The sequence below is a fragment of the Juglans regia genome, chromosome 15 (assembly GCF_001411555.2).
Source record: "Juglans regia cultivar Chandler chromosome 15, Walnut 2.0, whole genome shotgun sequence".
In the NCBI taxonomy this organism is placed as follows: domain Eukaryota; kingdom Viridiplantae; phylum Streptophyta; class Magnoliopsida; order Fagales; family Juglandaceae; genus Juglans; species Juglans regia.
Window position 1 is genome coordinate 19,536,885 of NC_049915.1, and position 22,512 is coordinate 19,559,396.

Here is a 22,512-nt window from a genome sequence, read left to right on the forward strand (position 1 = left end):
AGCATGTATTAGCGCACTTACAGCTGGTCCAGATACCATGTGTTGTTGTGCGGTATTTAGAAGGGATATATGACTCTAGGGAATCCATGTAGCACCCACATGGTCACTTTATTAATCAAGCATATTGAACAAGATTTCAAGTTCATGTATTTTACGTTCACGTCATGTTTCAAATCATGTTATGTTCAAGTTTACATTCATGTTAAGTTTTAAGTTCACGTTATTGTTATGTTTCAAGTTCATGCCACATCAAGTCAAGTCTCTATTTCAAGTTCATGTCTTGTCAAGTTAAGTTCAATTCACGTTCCAATTCAAATTATATTAGCTAATACCATGTTATGTCAAGTTATGTTATGCTAATTATTAACTTTGATTATGCATTCATGCCTTTAATGCCATGCATATATCATTAAACTGTATAAAAGTTTTCTGTTAACTTGCGGAGATTTGTAATTAAATCTCACTGTGGTAGTCCCAACTGTCATTTCCCTTGAATGGTAGGTGATGTGTCAAGACTAGAGTAGGAAGCGGATATTAGCAAACTGGAGGAGGTTGACTAGACACCGCAGGCACAACGCGAAATAGGATTTTGGACAGTATTTTAGCATCGTTAGTCGAGTTACGCGAGTTACTCAACAAACTTGCCCAATAATATATTTTGGTAATGTAGTTATGGAGTCCGGTCTCTCATGTTTTGATATTACAATCTTCTGAGACTTGTGTTGTTATCATGGATATTTATTTTGTCAAGTATGTATGGATTATGTTTTAAGTAATTGGAATATTATTAGTTTGGTGCATAGTATTGTTAAAAAAAAAAACTATCCCCTGCGAATATTGCATACTGTTATATGCATGTTAGGAATATTGCATCTTTATCTGTCATGAAAGAGGCAGGTAACCTTGTGTTGCATGTCTCGACGCTTCAAATGTTCATCCGATCCTAAGCCGAATCTGGGGATGTCACACTTTGATTGTGGATAAAGCACACTTATCTTGAATCTGTTGAAATAGTGATCTCAACCAAATACACTCACTACTTGCTTCATGAATTATAATAATCTATGTTTGGTTGGAAGAAGTAGCAGCTAATGTTTACTTAATAGATCTCTATGAAATAGTTATACCTCCATAAGTGAATAGGTATCATATTTGTGATCTTCCTTTATGTGGATCGGAAAGGTAACCTGAGCCTACATAACCACGAAGGTAGCATAAAATATATTTGATCTCATTCCAGTACCTTTGAGTTGGTGCAGAACTATATCTTGCTAGTAAGTTAACTGAAAATACAATATCTGGTTGTGTGCAATTTGCAAGATACATCAACGCACCAATTGCACTTAGATATAGTATTTCAGGACGAAGAATTTCTTCATTATCTTCTCGAGGGTGAAATGAGTATTTTCTTACATCAAGTGATTAGACAACTTTTGGAGTACTCAAATGAATAGATTTGTCCATATAAAAGTACTTCAAAACTTTTTCTATATATGTTGATCGACAGACAATAACTCAATTTGAAAAGAGCTCAATTTCAGACAAAGAAAAAATTGTATTTTTCCAAGTTCTTTCATTTCAAACTCAATTTTTAAATAATTTGTGGCTATTATCAGCTCTTCTAAAGTTTCTAGATTTAAATCATCTACATTTACCGCAATAAAAGCAAATTTAAAATTTTATTTTTTTATGAAAATACGTGGACAACTTTGATTATTCTCAAATCATTCTTTTATTAAACATTCACTTAGATGATTGTATACATGCGTCTGAATTGTTTTAATCCACATAAAGATCTTTGTAACTTCATAAAAAAAATACTTTGGGACTTTAAATTACATGTTTCAGGCATTTTATATCCTCTAGAGATTTTCATATAAATATCATTATCTAGTGATCTATATAAATATGTTGTAACAACATCCATTAAACGTAAATTTAAATTTGTTGTGACTACCAAACTAATAAAAAATCTGAATGTAATTGCATCCACTACAGTGGAATAAGTTTCTTCATAATTAATACCGGGTTTCTGTGAGAAACTTTGTGCAACAAGTTGTAATTTGTATCTCAAAATTATATTTTTTCTCATTACGTTTACGTATAAATACCCATTATATCTAACATACATAACACATTTAGATGTTTGAACTACAGATCCAAATACTTCATGTTTTGCTAGTGACATCAATTCTGCATGAATTGCTTATTTCCATTTTAGCCAATCGTTTCTACGTCGACATTCATTTACAGTTTTTAGTTCATTTTCATCATCACTTTTTAGTGATATCAAGAGGAACTTTAAATGAAAATATGTTGTCGACAACAATTTTATTTTTGTCAAATAATTCTCTTGTATTTATATAATGTATCGAAATCTCGTTATTTTCAAATACATTTTCGTCTATAGAAGATAACTATTTAGGAGTTTCCTTTCCAATGTCTTCCACTTCAGGAGATTCTATTATGAGAGGGTTTTGTACAAAAATTTTGGATGGATCTATAGCTCTTGTTGTCTGTTTTGTGGGTACGACCTATTTAGAAGTACTGATTTCTTTTATTTGTGTTTTTCTCTTCCAGGAATCTTATCATTTGCACCAATAGGTCTTTTACGCTTCAGACGTGTTTTAGACTCATTAACTATTACATTATTTGATTGTCCAACCGAGATATTGATCTTTACCGGAATATTAGCAGCAGGAATATGAGACTTTACTATTTTCGTGTTGCCAGTAAAGGGATCCAGTAATTTTTTTTGAAATAGTTTGCAAATAAATGATATTTTGAACTTCCATTTCACATTGATTTGTACGGCAATCAAGACGAGTTAGCGTCAAAGTGTATCATGTTATTTATTTTTATGTTTCTCGCAACTTTTCTTCCCCTAATAGTGGGAAGACTATTTCATCAAAACGAAAATATTCAAAATGAGCCTTAAAAATATCTCCAGTTAAATGCTCGAGGTATCTAACGATGGAAGGAGAATCAAAACCAACATAAATTTCAAATCTACGTTAAGGACTCATCTTAGTGCATTGGGGAGGTATAATTGGAACATACGTAACACAACCGAAAGTATGAAAATAAAAAATATTTTGTGGTTGGTCAAATGCAAGTTGCAATGGAGAATATTTATTATAGGCAGTTGGTCTTATCGAACCAATGATGCAACATGTAAAATTGCATGTCCCCAAGTAAAGACATATAGTCTTGTTTTCAGAAGCAATGGTCGAGCAATTAATTGCAGACATTGAATAAATGACTCAACTAAACCATCTTGGGTATGTGTATTAGCAATATGATGTTCAACACTAATCACAACTGACATGCAATAATCATTAAAAGTTAGATGTAAGTATCTAGTTGATGCATATATTAAAACTATAAAATATCTAAATGGCTCACATGGTAGATATATAAGTCCACATATATTTTCATGGATTCTTTGTAAAAATGATGGAGATTCAATAATTACATTGGAAAGGGATGGTCTGGTAATTATCTTTCATTTGAAACATGCTACACATGTATAATCACTTGATAAAAGAATCTTCAAGTTCATTAAGGGATGCTCATATGTGTTCTCAATTATTCGACGCATCATGATTGATCCTAATGACCAAGATGATCAAGCCAAAGCATAAATATTTTTGGATCATAGCACTTTTGATGCATTACAACATGTAATTCTATTGTTTTTAATGTCGTATAATATAACCCAGAAAAGAAATCTGACAGTTTTTATAATATGAGCTTCTGATTCAAATTTATTGTTGTAATCTAAAGATATTTATCATTGCCTTCATTGGTGATTTCTATATGATAACCATTGCGAAAAATGTCTTTAAAACTCAATAAATTTCTTCTAGATTACGAAGAATACAAAGCATCGTCAATATACAATTTTGTTTCGCTTGGCAACATGATGCCGACTATTAGGTTTGATGACCCAAATATTGTATTGATGTTGGCTTTATATAATGTCAAATATTGAAAATATTTCTTATCCTTAAGAATTGTGTGTTGTAAAACTGTCTGCCAGACATATATTTTTACCAATCATTTTGGAATTGGTAAATGCATCAATAAAATTCATATCTCGATATAAATAAAAAAATGTATAAAACTTTATTAATGCAAAAAAAAGTTTAACAAGATATATCAAAAGATAACGATTAAATCATAATGTAATTATAATAAAAAAAAATTGTTATGGTCATATGCATCACTAATTATAATATTATTATCTCTGTTTGGATCTAGAAAAAAATCAAAAATATCGAGATGATATAGGACCATCATATTTTGATTATCAAAATAAGTTAAATGATTTTCTAGATTTTTGTGGTCAGCAAAATTCATTTTGACCAATTTTTTTTCCTTCATAAATGCTTGATATAGGTCCACTAAATGTTTAGACGTATGATAGGTACATGACTAATGTCTTTTCATACCACACTTGTGACATTTATCTTCGTATTTCTTTACAGACTTATTCTGCATGTTTTTATTTTCATCTTACTTCGTTATAGTGTGGTTCTACTTCTGGTGGCGTGAAGCATTTTTTTTTTTTTGAGAAATTTTAAGTATACTTTCCTTGATCTTGATAGTTTTTTTTTCTACCACGTCCGTGACCATGGATTCTTTTGATGAAATGAAATTTCATTCATTTCAGGGAATGAAGTAGAACTAGTTGGACAAGACTTGTAATTTTTTATTAACAGCTCGTTGTTTTGTTCAGCCACTAGTAAGCAAGATATTAGTTCAAAATATTTAGTGAACATTCGTACGCGATATTGTTGCTACTGGAGCACATTTGAGGCGTGAATATATTATATGTTTCATTTCAAACGTATCATTACTACTGGTTTTTTTTTCTTTACACAATTTCAATTGTGCAACTTCATGTGCATTTAATCATAACAAACTTCTGGGTGGATTACGGTCTTCTGGTACACGTATTACTCCCTTAGACTATCTCATAAAATCAATGGATATTTTATTGTGAGGTACTCAATTTTCAATAAAATTATTGCTTTAGAGTGATCCTTCTGAGATGTTTTATTTGTTTTCTTAATATTATTGAATGAGAAAGAAATATTTAAAATCGAATTAATGTATAGAAGATAAGAATATTTATTGCATTTATATGATAACATTACACTCTATTTAATATCACAGAAATCATATCAAAATTTTATAAAATGATTTATATTGTAATAAGTAGATATCAATATTTATGGAAGAGAAACTTACAACGATTCGAAAAATATTATGCAAATATCTTGCAAAAAATCAAAAGAACACAACGATTGGCTGGAGTCTCGTGCAGATAACATGTTATAAAACTAAAGAGAAGTAGCAAGAGATTTGGAAGATAGCAATGTAAACTTGATCTTCAGGAGCTTAATGTCATTCTTTTTGAATTCGTCCGTACTACAAATGATCCTCAATACACCTTTTTATAGGTATAGGAGGATAAGGAATATGAAGATATGATAAATGAATTAATGAGATACATTGATGAATTTAGGAATTCCAAGAGTTGGTACATGAATGAAAATTTTAAGAGTCTGTATATGAATGGGCTAGAATTATAAGAGGTAGAAACCAAATGGTCATCCACCAAATTCATGTATGCATTTATAACACACACACACACACACATATATATATATATATATATATATATATATATATATATATATATCGAGAGTGGTTATTGAATATGTAATTTTTTTAAAATATTTTTTAAATCTCTTAAATATTTGAAAAAAATGCAAACTCACTAAAATATACTTTCTTAACTATTAAGTACAAAAAAAAAAAAAAAAAATCCGTGACAATTCTCAATGACCACTATCGATCATGACTACTAGTACAACTACTCTCATATCCCATCCGGTTGTCTTCAGCTCCCCATCTCTGCCTGCCCACCCTGTTGTCTTCTTAATTGCTAAATGATTCACATTGATGAACCACTGCAACCCCCTCTTCTATTGGTGTTAACTGCTGCACTATTCACTCTACCAACGACAACTTACCTGGAAATCATGCACTAAATAGTATATGAAAACGCCAATATTATTATATGTGCCCTCCACCTGCAAAGAAACGGTTTATAAGTTTAAAAATTGGTTTAATACAGTTGATTGAATTGTAAAATTATTTTTACTGTAAATTAGATATAACGTATCATATGAAATCATTTCAATTTAATTTTATGATATCTCTTTGTGACTATAATACTTCTCTACGATAAAACTTCACCTACCGAACTAGTACATATATATTTTCATAAAAACTTCACCCGTGTCGGCGAGTGAGGGTCACACGTCAATGATATTACTAAGTTGGGAACAACCAATTTTGAAATATTTTTGGATAGTGATTCAATTGGTGGGTTGCGTGGATGATGAAAGTTGATGAATAGTGGCATATGAACCTCCAATAATGCTTTGACTAAAGAAAAATAAAAAGAGAAAGGAAAAGGAAAATGAGAACGGAAAGATGTTAAAGGTTGACGGAGATGGTGATGGAATGGTTGAAGAGGAGGAGGAAAATGAGAGGAAATGAGAAATTGTTGTGCTATTTCCTCTTTTGTACGGTGCTCATAAGTATTTTGTCCTTTTTGGGCAACGGCCTCTCCCATGAGACAAAGCTGGTCACCAATCCAATCAATATTATCGCTCAACTTCATTAAAAATAATTTTATTTTTACATAAATATCATTTATTTAAAATATAATTGTAAAATAATTGTAAGATTATCAATTTATTAAATAAATTAAGAATGGGCAGTGAGAGAATGTGTATCTCTTCACTCACCTAAAACATAACTTGATTTATGCTCATTGTTTACTTTATTTTTTTGTACTCAAACTCAGTTTATTTGTATACTATAGTGTAGTATTCGTTATTACTTTTAGAAATAATTCAATTTTCTCTTCACATAATGGATCATTTGTCTTGTTAATTCTCATAGAAAGACCAACAAATCATATGGAGGTATTTTAATTGTACAACTGAGTTGAATATATAGGCATGCAGTTGAAAGAACCAAACATAAATAGATACAGCATTAAATGGAGGTAGTCTCTAGTGGGTCATGCAATCTGTCCAATAAAGTTGAGGACAGATCGATGAGATAAAACTCAAAGATTGATTTTATATAAATATATATATATATATATATATATATATATATATATATAAAAGATGAACTCCTTATAAGATGATGCTACATTCACCTAGAGTGGTTATCAAATGTGTGTGTGTGTTTTTTTAAATATCTTTTAAATTCCTTAAATATTTGGAAAAAAATTACAAAATCATTAAAAATATTTTCTTAATTATTAAAAAATACCACTGTAGGCTCCCTTTTCCATTGGTGTTAATTGCTACACTGTTCACTCTGCTAATGACAACTTATCTGAAATCATGCTCTAAATAGTATATGAAAACGCCAGCATATATATATATAGTTAAACTTTGGTTTAATATATTACGTTGAATTGTAAAGTTATTTTTATTATAAATTAGATATAACGTATCATATAAAATCATATCAATTTATTTTTATGATATTTGTTTATGACTGTAATACTTCTCTACGATGATGAAACTTCACCTACCGAATTAGTACATGTATATATATATATATATATATATTCATAAAAGGAGTAGTTCTATTTGTACTATACTTTATTCCAATGGACTTATATAAATGAGTTCAATGACTCCAACTATTTATAATTTTAACTAATAATTTTGTAATATAATGAAGCTTATAAATTGATATGCCTTAATATAATATATAAAATAAAATTTATAATAAAATTTTGAAATACTATTCTTTATTTTATTATTATTTTTTACTATTATTTAATATTCTATTATTACTTTTTTTATTACTATTTATAAACATTCACAAATATTTTTAAATATTTTTACTATCCAAATGTACCAGCGTGCGGTGCAACTATTTCAAGTCAATGATCCTGTATCTAATAAGACTTGTGATGGTGTAAAATCTTAAAGCCCATGGATCATGACCTATCCCCAGTGTGGCCACTAGTTAAGCCAGGATAGTTGGGCCTCAAGGAAACCAAAGCAAAACGAAGCAGAGCAAGTCCACACCAACGTGCTCCCTGAAGCCAGACAAGCTTGCTACTAGTACCAGGTCGTCCTCTTTCTCTCTCTCTCTCTCTCTTCTCTCTCTCTCTGTGCTTCATTTTCACACGCATTGCTTTTGTTTCATATTCATTTGTTCTTTCAACCAGTGATTTCAGTTGAAACTTTGTCAAATCTTAGATCTTTTATTTCTTGGTTTTTAATTTAATGGCAGGTGAAGCATTTGATAGCTAGACTTTACTGCAGGAACAGGAGGGTACAGAGGCTTTTGGATGACAAAGAAGCAAGGGGAGGTTCGTCGACGCTTCCACAGCCTTAAACTTAAGAGAAGAAAATATATATATATATATATATATTTGTAATTGTACAAAGAATTCTTTAAACATCTTATTCTCTTATTATAGTATAAGATTGGGAAAGGAACACTGCTTCATGTAAACTGCTTGAGAGAGTTGCCTTCTTTTCAGTGAAGGACTCAAAAACTCAAAAGGGATGGGGGACATGTTATTTATAAATTATTTAGAATTGATAAAAAAAAATAATAAATTATCTTCTGCTACCTAATTTCCTATAATTGGTCTAACTTCTCAGACTCAGCTTTCTATAAATTACATGAACACATTTGGAAGGGTCTCAAGACTCTTAGCTAAGAGAGTCAACATGTGGTCTCAGAAAATTGCATATTTCGTCTAATTTGGAACTGAAGGGTCCAATAGGAAGCCCATTTTTCTTGTTGTGGAACCCATTTGGAGGCCCTTTTATCCATTAATTCTTGGTCATTGAATGGAGTGCTCAAGGTATTCTTTTTTATAATGCATACATATCTATATATTGTGTGTGTGTGTATATATATATATACACATTAAAGACTTGCATTTGGTTAGGTAATAAGGAATCAATATTCATCTGATCATAAACCTCTAAACAATTGTTAATGTGGGGGCTTAGAGTTTTGGACCTTATGATATATACTACTCTTTCTTTTTGGTAGAGACCCATATAAATTTCTCTTCTTATCCTCTTCTTCTTTAATGTTGGATAACATTTTTCTCATTAAAGAATGTTCCTCTACAGTTGACTATACCATTAATAAACGAGAATGCCTCTCTCTCTCTCTCTCTCTCTCTCTCTCTCTCTCTCTCTCTCTCTCTCTCTCTCTCTCTCTCTCTGGGTATTGGAATTTCTTGGTAGGAATTTGTCAATTTGGGTAAAAATTGCTCATAGGTTAATCTGTTTTAGGTGGAGAATGTTACTTTTAGAATGGAATTGCTTTGTAGGTGTTCCTTTGTGAAAAAGCTTGTCTCTTCATCTTTAACCTGAGAAAACTGTAGTTTCTAACCCCTGTCTTGTGTGAATTATATTTACCAAATCAATCAGGCAAACATCGAATTGTTATGAGGTGATTGATTGACAAAAAGGTGTTGGAATTTAGAACCAGGATTTTGGATAAAGAGACCTTCTACTACTTGTACTTCTGTCTTCTTGATTTATAATATAAGCTCTTTTAAACATAATTATTCGCATAATTTGATTTGAAATTAAAATATAAAAATTTAAATTTTATAGATCAAATTTTATCATACAAATGACGGGATAATGTGCTCTACATATCAGCTTATGAATCGAATAATTCCATCTAATTTTTATAAATTAAAAAAAAACATGATTAAATATTTTGAATTTGTTAAAGAAGGATTTCATGACACATAATTATATATGTTTTAAGTGAATAGGTGGGATGAGTTGTAAAGAACAACCTATCACATGAAGAAAAGTATGGGGATGTGATTGTTGCCAGATAAGGACATATACCTACATTTTTCTTCCCTTTCCAAGAGCTTTATTAATTAAAAGCTTATTTTTAGTATCAACTAGCAAACATTATCCCTATAATTTACTTAATTTGGTTCCATCATCAATTTCACTATCTTGTCAAAGGAATATTATCGCAATTTGATCTTATATCGATCGTGTCTTTACAAACAGATCGAATCGTGTCTTTTGAAGAACTCTAATAGTAATTAGTTTTCTAGTCACGTTTTGTATCGTTACATGATTTTGTGATGATAAAATAGGCATCAAATATGATTATTTATAGGGTTAGAATCTTTAATTTTTTTAAAAATTTTTTTGGTTATAATGTTATCCAATATATAAGCTTTGGGAAAAAAAATTTCCCATCAAGAATGAAATAAAGCTTCGGAATTTCATAAAGAGGGAAAGTTCTTTCTCACTTTTTTGTAAAACTCAGCAAATGCAATTGCAAGAATATTGCTTTAATTGCAATAGAACTTAAATGTTCTTTGAAAATTAGAACATTGTGACGTATGGTTTTCAGTCGTCACTTGATGAATGCAGATTCTCAGTGGAAATTGGCCGGTGGTCGGAAAAAGCCATATATTCCGTCGCAAATAATGAGCGGCCATCACGTGATTGGAAAATCTTTATTTTTTGTAAGTTGGTATGTATAGAGAAATTACTTACATCAGCTTACTGATGTAAGCCTCAAAACACCCAGTGTTGTTGAGTTTAAAAAAAAAACAATTACAATGTGCAGAGAGTGCAGCTGATGCGTAGCCGTGCTCGTATGTATAATACATCATGATTTATGCCGTTAACATGACAATACTTGATTTACAAAAGAAATTTAAATTTAAATATCTTACAAATCAAGTCTTGCGATCATGTAACGACATAACCGTCATATAAATTTCTTTGCAAATGAAAATGACAAGAACAAATCAATGACATTGTTTTCGTGTAACGAGGACGTACGTTCTTCGTTGGCGGCCTGCAATATTATGACTGATTTTCGTGGTAAGTAATAATGTTTTCACAAAGTCTGTAATTCCCAGCTTAATTATGATATGATAATGTTTTAGTATATTACGTGTAGATCGAACATGCATTAATATAGATAATGATGTTAAGTACTGTAAAGTTGGCCCTCATGTGTATTTGGACGTTCATGGTCTGTCCATAATAAGAAAGTTGCGAAACCATGATCTGTACGTTATATCTCATCAATACATTACATTTATCACTTTGGAATATTTTCTGAAGGCGAACCTCTTTTATTCCAATCAAGATAGCAAGCAAGTTATGTGAAAAGACTATTTGTTGTAGATCAGAGTTCGAACTGATCATTAGAACATCTGTTCTAATATCATGTAAAATCATTTATCTCGAAAGACTAAACTAATAAAAAGATGTAGATTTAATTACTTATATAAATGGATGATGAATGCTTCAAAAGCTTGCTGATCTTTCGGGATTAGATGTACATATATGCACATGAGAAGCGTTCTTGATACAATTTAATGCACATGACACGTTGTAGAAGTATTCCTCATGGTTACATGCAATTTGATACATATGTATGGGTATTTATCATTACTTGATTGATTATTACATTTATAAATGCAACTTCATCGATGATCCCTTGCTTTCTTTATATTTCATATTTTATAATTCTGAGCCTGATCTTGGACAATTCCCAAAGTGTGGTCCATATATATATATATATATATATATATATATTGTGCTTGGTGAGTCATGAGCGAGCATGGGATACTCAGATTAATTAATCTTTCTGTTTAGAGATGTAGAAAATTATATAAATAGGCCGGATATTATTATTCAAATATAAAGATTTATTTTATTCTCAAGTCGGTGTGTAGAGCAATGTATCATATATGACTGTCATACTTAGCTAGCATGTCTTTCTACTCCCAATTGAATTGGTTTGAGCAGATTTGAAAACACTTTTTTCAATTACCTCCTTTGATACAATGAACCTGATGAGTTTGAACAACTAAGATAGATCGTATCCAAAATGGGGACATGATCTCAATGATAATATTGACCATATTAATGCTGAGTTAGTTTTAACAGTACTTAATTAGATCTCATGCTGATTTTTATTCACTTATTTTTAATTAATGCTGTATATTGATTTGGTCTTGGTTTTAGCAAGCAAAGATTGAACATCATGGGTGGCTGAAAATTCCCTGGGATTTGTATATATATTTTTAGTTTATTAATTTATAATGTACAGGTACTTAGTTCTCTTTAATATTAATATTAATATTGTGGGGTTGTATAAATATATATCAAGCAAGTCAAATCTTGATGATTTTTTTTTAGTAATGCTACATATAGTCGTAGAATGCGCAAACGCTATGCGACTGCTTTGAAAAAGAATAAGATCTACTATTAAAAAATTAATTTTTTTTCATGTGGGTCTTATATTTATTCATTTTTTTCACAATGACTGTACGACGCTTGTACATTCACTACTGTAAGTATCATTTTTTTTTTTTTTTTTTTAATTTTCTTTTCCTTTGGTTCATAAACAATGTTGATATGATACATCCAAGAGATCAATCATCATATTTGGCAATTAATGAAGAATGATGTGCATATTTATTTTTTATGAACCAGCCACCTCATTGGGAAAGTAATTTTTTGAGTTGGGACTAGGGATATTTAATGCTTATTTTTGGATTAATAGTCCCAATGTACTTACATATATATATATATATATGTATATATTATTAAGCCTGAATAACACATTAAAGTTACACAAATTAAAATGAGAAGTGTTATAACCATAAAAAGATTTTAAAAATGTAAGCTCATAAACATCGTGATTTTATGTAATATGTTATATCTATTTTACAATAAAAATATCTTTATAATATGACGTATTACGTTAAGTCACGTTAGTTTATGAATTTATTTTTATAAATTTTTTTTTTTGTAATAAAAGCATTTCTCATTTGGAATATATATATATATATATATATATATATTTCCCAATTATTTTGTTGATGTAGTGGAGGGTCCTAGTGTCTCAGTTATAAGCTTCTGCACCAACCAAAGGTGATCAGTGCCTCAAATTGTTTCGTTGCATTCTATCCAATTTTCGAAATTCAAAGTCGCCCTCATTACCTGTCGCCTTAATAGCGACTACTTCAGTCGTGCCCAATGAACTCGCCGAAATTCAAGCAAAATTTTAGGCAATCTTGAAATATAAATAATAATTAGAAAGGAATGTTAACACACAATAAAATAATTAATGAGAAATGATATTTACGTTCATAAATTGCAAATCTCGTATATTCATTTTGAAAAAATTAGGTAAATTTGAGATTCACTTGAAAATATCGTTTGTTTTTAATGCGGATTCCTTTTCTTTTTTTTTTAAATATGCATTGAATTTATATACTTTATAACTGTATCTATCATTACTAAAAAATAATATATATCATGCTACCATTTCCAAGAGATACCATCTTACTCTATCATCATGAATCCTTGAATTTGTTTTTTAAAAACACAAAAATTAATCTAATGGTTGATTAACAATGCCACATCAATGTAATGAAGATAAAACGAGAGTGTGGTATATAGCATAATACAACTATATTCTGAGAGAAAAACTATTAATGATTTTAGAAATTATATGAGTAGCATGATACTCTCATCTTATCAAATAATGTGATAACATTTAATTAGTTACTTAGATTTAGCTATAATAAGTCTTTAGTATGATATCCTACAACCCAAAGTTGATTCAAAAATAATAAAATATCCCAATTTTTATGAATTTGAAAGTAATGACTCGTGAGTAGTGAGATTCACAAAGATCCACAACATCCGGTAGAAAAATAACCTATATACAAAATCCAAGAATATAATCTTTGGGTTTGATATATTGTGTTTCATTTGGTGAGACTCGCATCTACAAATTAATTTGGATCTTTTATAAGACTCAGGCTTCGTTTGTTTTGGAAAAACATCTCATCTCATCTTATATCATCTAATCATTGCAACTTTCTCAACTTTCAATACAAAAATAAAATAAACAATTCAACTTTTTTAAATCTCAAAATAAAAATAATATTAAAAAATATACTCTAACAATATTTTATTCAATTTTTTAACTTTAATCTTATCTCATCTCCGAAAACAAATGAGGCTTAGATATGTAAGTCTCGTGCATATCATTTAAAAAAAAAATCGGATCTATAATTAAAATAATATTTTTTTATACGAGTTTAAGATTTAATCATTTTTTTTAAGGGAGAGTGCAACACTTGTATATTTAAGATTGTATCTAACATTACTCAATTTAAAAAGATGATACTATTAACAATAAATACTATATATATATATATATATATGTCTCTTTCGTACTACAACTTTGAATGAAGATAAAATTCTTTAAAGAAGTAGTTACTTTCTATCCTAATACCTATTTTTTATCATTTAAAGTGTGAATTAAAAGACATAGAAGTGATCACATATGAGATGATGAAGTATGATTAGAAAACTAAAGTTGAGATCCAACATATCCCAGTTGTGTAGGAGCTGGTGAGAACTCAATATCAGCAGTACTGCTGGCCCGGCCGCGTGGGATATCTGATACAGTCGTGTGTGAGTTTTTCTTGGACTATTTTTTGCAGCTAACCGAAAGCGAAAACCGAGGGGGAGTGGCGGCCTACCCCACCATCTCCAATTGATACCATAATACTCAAAATACTTTTTAATTTATGATTTTTTATGTCTCGTAGCATTGAAAATATATTTTTATGATCCCTTTTATTCATAATCTTTAAATTATATGATTTTTTATTTTTTATTGTTTTATTCTTGTTAAATTAAAAGAGTTATTCTATTCATCATCTATACACCTCATATTTAATACGAAAAAAAATTATGTATAGCGTATGATTTAAGAATAAGAAATAGAATTTGTCTTAGATTTATTAATTTTTTAAAGAAATGCGCGGAACTTACACATTTAGAATTGTAAATATCATTTCACATATAATCAACATAAATGTTTTATGGGATCAAATGGAGAGAATCATTATTTCAAATATTTAGACTATCATTAAGATAATTTGCAATGACATGATTCTTTATTTGCTTCCATTTATCGACCAATAGAGTAGGATTAAGAGGTTGTTAAGGTGCAATACTAGCAACCATGAGAGCTCCAGTTGAGTTTTGTCCTAATCCACTAGTTGCAGAAACTCGGGCTGCACTAATGGCATGTAATTTCTGTAGAGATTTGGGATTGGTTTATGTGATTCTTGAAGGAGATGCACTAGCTGTTGTAAATGCTGTAAACAGAACTGAAGAAAATTTGAACAAGTATGGGCATATGGTCAAAGAAATTAAACATTTCATCAATGGTAGTACAAATTGGAAGATTCAAGCTGTGAAGACTCAAGAGGGACTGCAATCAAGTTGCTTACTTGTTAGCAAAAAATGCATTGTTATGTACTGATGAAGTTAAATGTAGAAAGTATTTATGGATTTATTCAGTCTATTGTATTGACTAGGTTGTTCATAATTAATATTTATATATATATATATGAAGTTATTTATTCTATCTATTCCCGGGTTTAAAAATCAGTATCCGGCCTGGGTGTACCCGGGTATTATTATGCGGGTACCCACCCGGATTTATTCCGAATCGGATCCCGATTATTCGGGTTTCGGACCGGACCGAAAAAAAAAATTCGATCTTGATGAGCAGTCTTATTAATATATATGAAGTTATTTATTAAAAAAAAAAGTAGGATTAAGAGAACGTGTAATTACTGTAGTATAGACATCAAGTAGTGCACATCAAACTAATCTTAGCATTTGAAACGAACAATTAAATCAAAATCTCAGAACACATGTAATAAGCAAGATTATGATACTAGAGATATTACTTGAACCATATTTTAACAACTATTATACAATTTATTTACAACCAATCGTAACATTTTAGTTTTAAAAAATAATGAAGTTATCATGATTTGAAATTCTAATTTTACATTATTATTTTTTTTATTTCAAGTAAAATTATAAAAAAAGAAAAATTTACAAATATAAAAGAATTTCACAAAAATAAACCTATAAACTTACAATATTTGATGTAATATATCAAATTATAAAAAAATTATTATAAAACAGATATAACGTATCACACGAAATTATGTCAATTTATAAATATATTTTTATAAAATCACAACTTTCATAGATTAAGGCTGCATTTGGGCAGTGAAGTATTCTTAAGTATTATGTGAATAATAATAATAAAGTAATGATATAATATTAAATAGTAGTAAAAAGTAAGTGAAAAATAATAATAAAATAATAAATAATAATGAGATATTCTTAAGATTCTCAGTACCCAAATTAGGCCTAACACTCGAACAGAATATTAGAACAAAATATATAATGATGAATCATGCTACTCTCAACGATCTTATTAGAGCATTGGCAATAGCTTGCCAAATTCAAATTTTGGTTAGAATTTTAAGTTTTGGCTATAACATTAATCTTTAGTTAAGTGAATTCATATTGGATTAACCATCTTAAAATTAAAATAATAATATAATATTATATATTTTAATAATATTTTATAAATACACTTAATATATTTCTTCAAATTGAATTCAACCACCAGATGCCATAAAATCCAGATAAAATATATTACATACTATTGAAAAATAAAATAGATTATAGTAAAAAATAACGAACTATTTATTAAAATTGAAATGAATAATTTAGATTTTAAAATAATTAGATAATATAGACATTAAAATATCATATAGACTTTTGAAATGAATGTAAGATATTACAAAATCAAAAGAGCATGAAAAGGAACATTTATCTTATGATGGGTCAAAAATTTCAAAACTCGCGCACTTGATATAAAATTATAATATAATGACTGTTAGAAATGATTAAAATATTATTTTAATAAGTGAATAGAATCTATCCAAATTTAATTATGGAATTTAATTTACTGTAACTGAGTTTTATGGTTTGGTTAATCTAATATAAAAGATTTTATTCGTGACTAATCGAAATAGGAAGATGCATGGGCACTTGACTGAAGAAAAATCTGAATGCTAACACATTTTTTGCACTTTTGCTAGTTCACGCGCTGCCCAATAGGCAAGGCCGAAGTCCCAAACAAACAAACAAAACAAAAAAAAATCCCACTTTTGGAATTTATATATATCCCCAACTCCAAGACATGAACATCTGAGAGGGAAAGACGTGAGAAAATCGAAACAGACAGAAATTTCATCCGTAAACGTGCTTTCCCATTGTTTTCTTCAGTTCCTATTCTGCTAAGAACCCGAACTATTCAGATTTCAGACCCTCTTGCTCCTGTCCCTGTCTCTGTCTCTGTCTCCATCTCGTATTCGGATCAGAGTAAAGGAGCAGCGAATTCATCGTAGGCAGAGAAAGATATGCAACCCTGTAGCAGAGAAATGCAAGGAATTAACTCTCTCTTAAACCCAACTCAAATCTCTCTTCAAGACCTCCATGACCAACAACAACAACAACAGTCACAGATCCAGAGCTCTCAGATTCACCACCAGGTCCAGAACTCCCACTTCGACCCCACCTCTCATGACGACTTCTTGGAGCAAATGTTCTCCACCATCCCTCCTCCTTCCTGCTCCTGGTCCGACCTCAACCCCGCCAAGACCCCTGCCGCCTGGGACCTCAAGCCCAGAGACCTCTCCGACGATACGGCGCCGCTCAACCCTGACAACAACAACAATGTTGCTTTCCAGTTCGACGATTCCGCCAACCTCGCTTCCAAGCTCCGCAATCACCAGATTAGTGGCTCGGCCAAGTCTGCGGCCGCCGCGGCTGCCATGATGCTCCAGCAGCAGCTTTTGATGTCCAGGGGTGTGGCCGGAGCAGGAGATTCTGGGCTGATTCCAATGCCACTGTCGTTGGGGTCCGCAGACGACAACGTTGATGGTTCGTCGTCCTTCAAATCTCCCAACCTGGTGAGTTATTTTTCTAGAAAAGAAAGGAAGTGGAAACGTCTTGTTTAAGAGTCATTCTGCGTTAATAATGGGGAATTACGAGGGTTTCATTCCTTTCTTATTTTTTTTTTTTGCAGAGAGCCCATGATGATTCTGTTCAGGCTCTGTTTAACGGTTTTGCTGGATCTATGCACGGGCCAGGTCAAACACCTAATCAGACTCAGCATTTTCACCATTCTCAGGTAGCCTCTCCTCTACAGAATATTCGAAGAACTGAGAATTAATTAGTTCATTCAATATTTTTTTTATTTGTTCATTGCTTTGGTTATTTTACAGGGCGGACCGGTACAGGGGCAGAACTACGGGTCTCCGGCTGCGGCGATGAACCAAGCACCGGCAAGTGGTTCGGCCGGAAGTGCGCCGGCTCAGCCTAGACAGAGGGTGAGGGCTCGGCGAGGTCAAGCCACTGACCCACACAGCATCGCCGAACGAGTAAGTTTTCCTGCTGACTTTTTTTTTTTTAAATGAATTTGCTTTCCAGCCTGTTTGTTTTCCCAGAAAATCAAGTCGTACTGGGTTTTGCTTGCTTTTGTTCCCTTGTAGTTTTTTTTTTTTTGTTTGTTTTCTTACGTTTTCCCAGCAACCAAACGGAAGCAAAACATTGAGGCTTCGTTCGTTTCTTATCCTCTAAAATGGTGGAGTGGTTTTTGGTACGTGGCAGTTACGGAGGGAGAGAATCGCTGAGCGAATGAAAGCCCTGCAGGAACTTGTTCCCAATGCCAACAAGGTACAAACAAAGGGTACCAAAAACTAATTATAAATAATTTACCTTTACGTGATTAATTAAGGAAATGCAGATCAATTTTCATTTTCAATTTATACCAATCCGGATGGAATATTTTTTCTCCGAGATTTTCTAGGGTCGTTTTGGTCATTTTTCATTTCGGACTAGTAACATTTTTAAGGAGTATCCACACTTAAAAAGACCGATCAAGTAGGCTTAGCATATGCTTAGACAAAAATAAAAAGAATAATGCTACTTAGTTATCTGAAATTTACCGTTCAGGTTATCTTTTTGACGTGCTACTTGACCATATGAAAATAGGATTAAGATGTCTTCATCTTCAAGCGGGTAATAAGCACATTAATAGTCTCTTTGGACCTTAAAATGTGGTCTGAATAACCCTTTTCATCTCCTTCATTAGCCCTTCTTATCGTAAAAAATTCTATTTATCATTTCTTACACTACACATTAACATGTAATTTATCATTTTTATCGTCCTATTTAAAGTATAGTAACTTTGAAATATCATATGATTTATAAAAGGGTTGGGATTATATTTTATTTGATTGGTCAATTAAGTTTATGATATGGGATTTTGGAATGACAGACAGACAAGGCTTCAATGCTGGATGAGATCATAGATTACGTGAAATTCCTCCAGCTTCAAGTCAAGGTAAATTAAAAAAAGGGTTTCTCCCCTTATAATTTATATCTTCCTCTGCCTTATTTGTTAAATAATGGGGAAGGATTCCCTTGTTGGGTTGACATTGTTTTTCTTTTTTGTTCGAGGAATTAAGAAAAGAAAAGATATTGTTTTATGGGAATTGATGTTGTTTTTTTTTAATTGTGTTGTATGTATGGGTTTCTGATACTATAATTCCATTTGTATGTGTCTGTCTCTATGATGCAGGTTCTGAGCATGAGCAGATTGGGCGGTGCAGCCGCTGTTGCTCCCCTTGTTGCCGATATGTCACCTGAGGTACTTCAACAAAAATAAGCTAAAATACAGTGTAGAATCCTTAGAACTACCCTAATTTTTTCAAAAGTTCATGGGCTTATAAAAATAATCTCCATCTCTGTCTGTCTCTGTCTCACTCACATTATCAATCCTTACAAAAGGACAAAACAAAAGCAGCACGCGTGCCCACTTTCTCAGATTCCTCTTTCTCTCACACAAACTTTTTTTGTAGCTCTGCTATAATTTGTTTTTTTTTTGTTTTTTGGCTTTTTTTTAATGTACGGTCTGTCCCTCCTCAGTCCTCACGATTAATCATACGCATAAAAAATGTGTTTGACGATGATGTTGCTGCTGTTGTTGTTTTTTAGGGTGGCGGTGACTGTGTTCAAGCTGGTGGCGGCAATGGTGGGGCCCAGCGCAACCAAACGGCGTCGTCTAACGACACCCTGATGGTGACTGAACACCAGGTTGCGAAGCTGATGGAAGAAGACATGGGCTCCGCCATGCAATACCTTCAGGGAAAGGGTCTCTGCCTCATGCCCATTTCCCTGGCCACGGCGATCTCCACTGCCACATGTCACTCCAGGAACCCCACCAACCGCCCAGTACTCCAACCCAACGGTGGCGAGGGTCCCTCTTCCCCCAGCATGTCCGTTTTGACCGTCCAGTCTGCCACCCTCGGTAACGGTACTGTCGACGCCTCCGTCAAGGACTCCACCTCCGTTTCCAAGACGTGAGTTCACGGCGTTGACTGGCTTTTTTGGTTGGGTACGTAAAAGGCAGTTTTTTTAATAGAGAGGAAGAAGATGAAGAGATCAAAGAAAGAAAGAAAGTAGAAAGATGATGAAAAGCAGCAAAGAAGTCTACGCAAATAAGGCCTCGGGGCCCCTCTCAGCTGTAGGAGTTGTTTAAAGATGCAGTATTTCCGTAGACTTTTTTGGCTAAAAGCTAACTACACCACAACCACCGCCATGAACAACCACCAAATTCCTACAACTCCCCTACCTTTTTTCTTTTTCCAGAATTATTTTTCACGTGCATGCAAATTTGGTTCTATTTAAATATGTGTTTCAATTCGAACATTGTGTAATGGATCGACGATCAGACGATTTATATAAGCAATATTCATGATGATCATCGTGTTAAGTGGGGCTTTGGTTATCCGCCATGCCAAAAAGTTTTCTTTAATTAATTATTCTCCAGAGAAATGCCAAGTTCATCGATATCGTTCTATATAATTATAATATTTTTATCGTCTTCTTACGGGATATTATAATTAAATGCCTCAAAAAATATTTCTTATTCTTTATTTATCTATAAATTAAATTTTAATTTCAAGTTATTTCCATTGAAGGATGATAAATAATTAACGACAATAGTGTGCATTGCATGCACATGTTGATGTTGTTTATGGATACAAATTAGAGTTCAAGAATATTTGATCAACCGCCTTAACTATATATTATTATACAAAACTGCTTAAGGCTATATAGAAACAGACGGGACTGGCCGTCGTTGACAGCGAACTAGTCGGTCGGCGGTATACAATTAAGAAAACCAATGCCGACCAATTTAGTTTTGGTCTGAACCAAATTTAAACCGTCAAATCGGTCGATTATATATATATTTATATTTATATTATACATATAAAACGACACCGTTTCACTTAAGTTTTGTTTCACTTAAGTAGGTGAAACAATGTCGATTTAGTTATGAATTATATATATATATATATATTTAAAAACCTATGACATTTCACCTAATTTTAATAAACCTCCATTCTTCTTTTTCCTCCATCTTCTTTTTCCTTTTACAACTTTAACTTCTTCCCACCAACGTCATAGCCAGTTGCTCCCCTCCTCCTTCACAGCGACATTGACAGAAGACCAACGAACTGCACCGATTCATGCCGACACCATAGATGTCGGTTTTCTCCCCCCTAATCGGCCAGTTCTAAAGCTCTCTAGACATAGTCGGTGCGGCGTCGATTTTTAGCACTAGTTCTGCTACATACTCCGCACCTGTGCACACCATTGACGTGGCATTTTGCCATGTTAGTGCTTATATTATTAAAAAAATAAAAACGGAGGAAGAAGGAAGAAAAATGCAATGCCCATTTCCATCCATACACAAACCGCTCAGAAAGAAACTCATTTCGCGTTCTTCAAGAGTTGCCTCTCAAATCTCTCTTACACTTCAAACCACTCGGAAAATGAATCTTGTTTTCCACCAGTAATGCATCTCTCTCTCTCTAGAACTTGTTAAATCTTGGTGGAAACCCATTTGGGTTACTTTCTATGGAAACCTCTTTTAAAAACCTCAGTTTGACTCCAATATGTGTGCATCCCTTCAAAGTTTTATGCTTTCATTTCACTTCATCTTCTTTTTAGTTAGTTTGTTTTTTCCCCAGGTGCTTTGAGAAGGAATCCAGAAAGCGGCCTAGGGTAACAATAATGAAACATATTGTTTCATCATAAGGGATTTCTATCCCGCGAGATAGTGTATGTGCATCCTTTTGAAACCTCTCAATTCACTAAATGCAACGTATCATTAATAGACGTTGGGTGGCATGTATGGGGCCTTCCCCTTTATATCTGCTTTTGGAGTTTTTGATTATTATATTGATGATGATTTACATAAATTAAGTTATATATGAGTTTTGTTACACATAAGTTAGTGTGATAGCACACAACTATTTATAGTGGGACCTAATTATTATTTAAAAATAAAATAAAATATCAATATTTTTTTAGCATAATTGATGTAGAAAGCTTCTACATCAGTATGCTGGGTGTGTGAAAAAAAGAAAAGAAAAAGACTTCTAAATAGATTTTCTCA

At 31.9% G+C, this 22,512-nt stretch overlaps 1 protein-coding gene across 1 annotated transcript; it reads left to right on the top strand.

Annotated features, from left to right (window-relative positions):
• Positions 1–17,181: 17,181 nt before the first annotated feature.
• On the top strand, positions 17,182–20,805 carry LOC109000831 (bHLH transcription factor RHL1-like). Its single transcript, XM_018977846.2, has 7 exons — positions 17,182–17,953; positions 18,070–18,174; positions 18,269–18,424; positions 18,654–18,719; positions 19,324–19,389; positions 19,627–19,695; positions 20,043–20,805. The coding sequence occupies exons 1-7, from the start codon at positions 17,402–17,404 to the stop codon at positions 20,409–20,411; spliced, it is 1,383 nt and encodes a 460-aa protein (XP_018833391.1). The 5' UTR covers positions 17,182–17,401; the 3' UTR covers positions 20,412–20,805.
• The last annotated feature ends 1,707 nt before the right edge of the window (positions 20,806–22,512 follow it).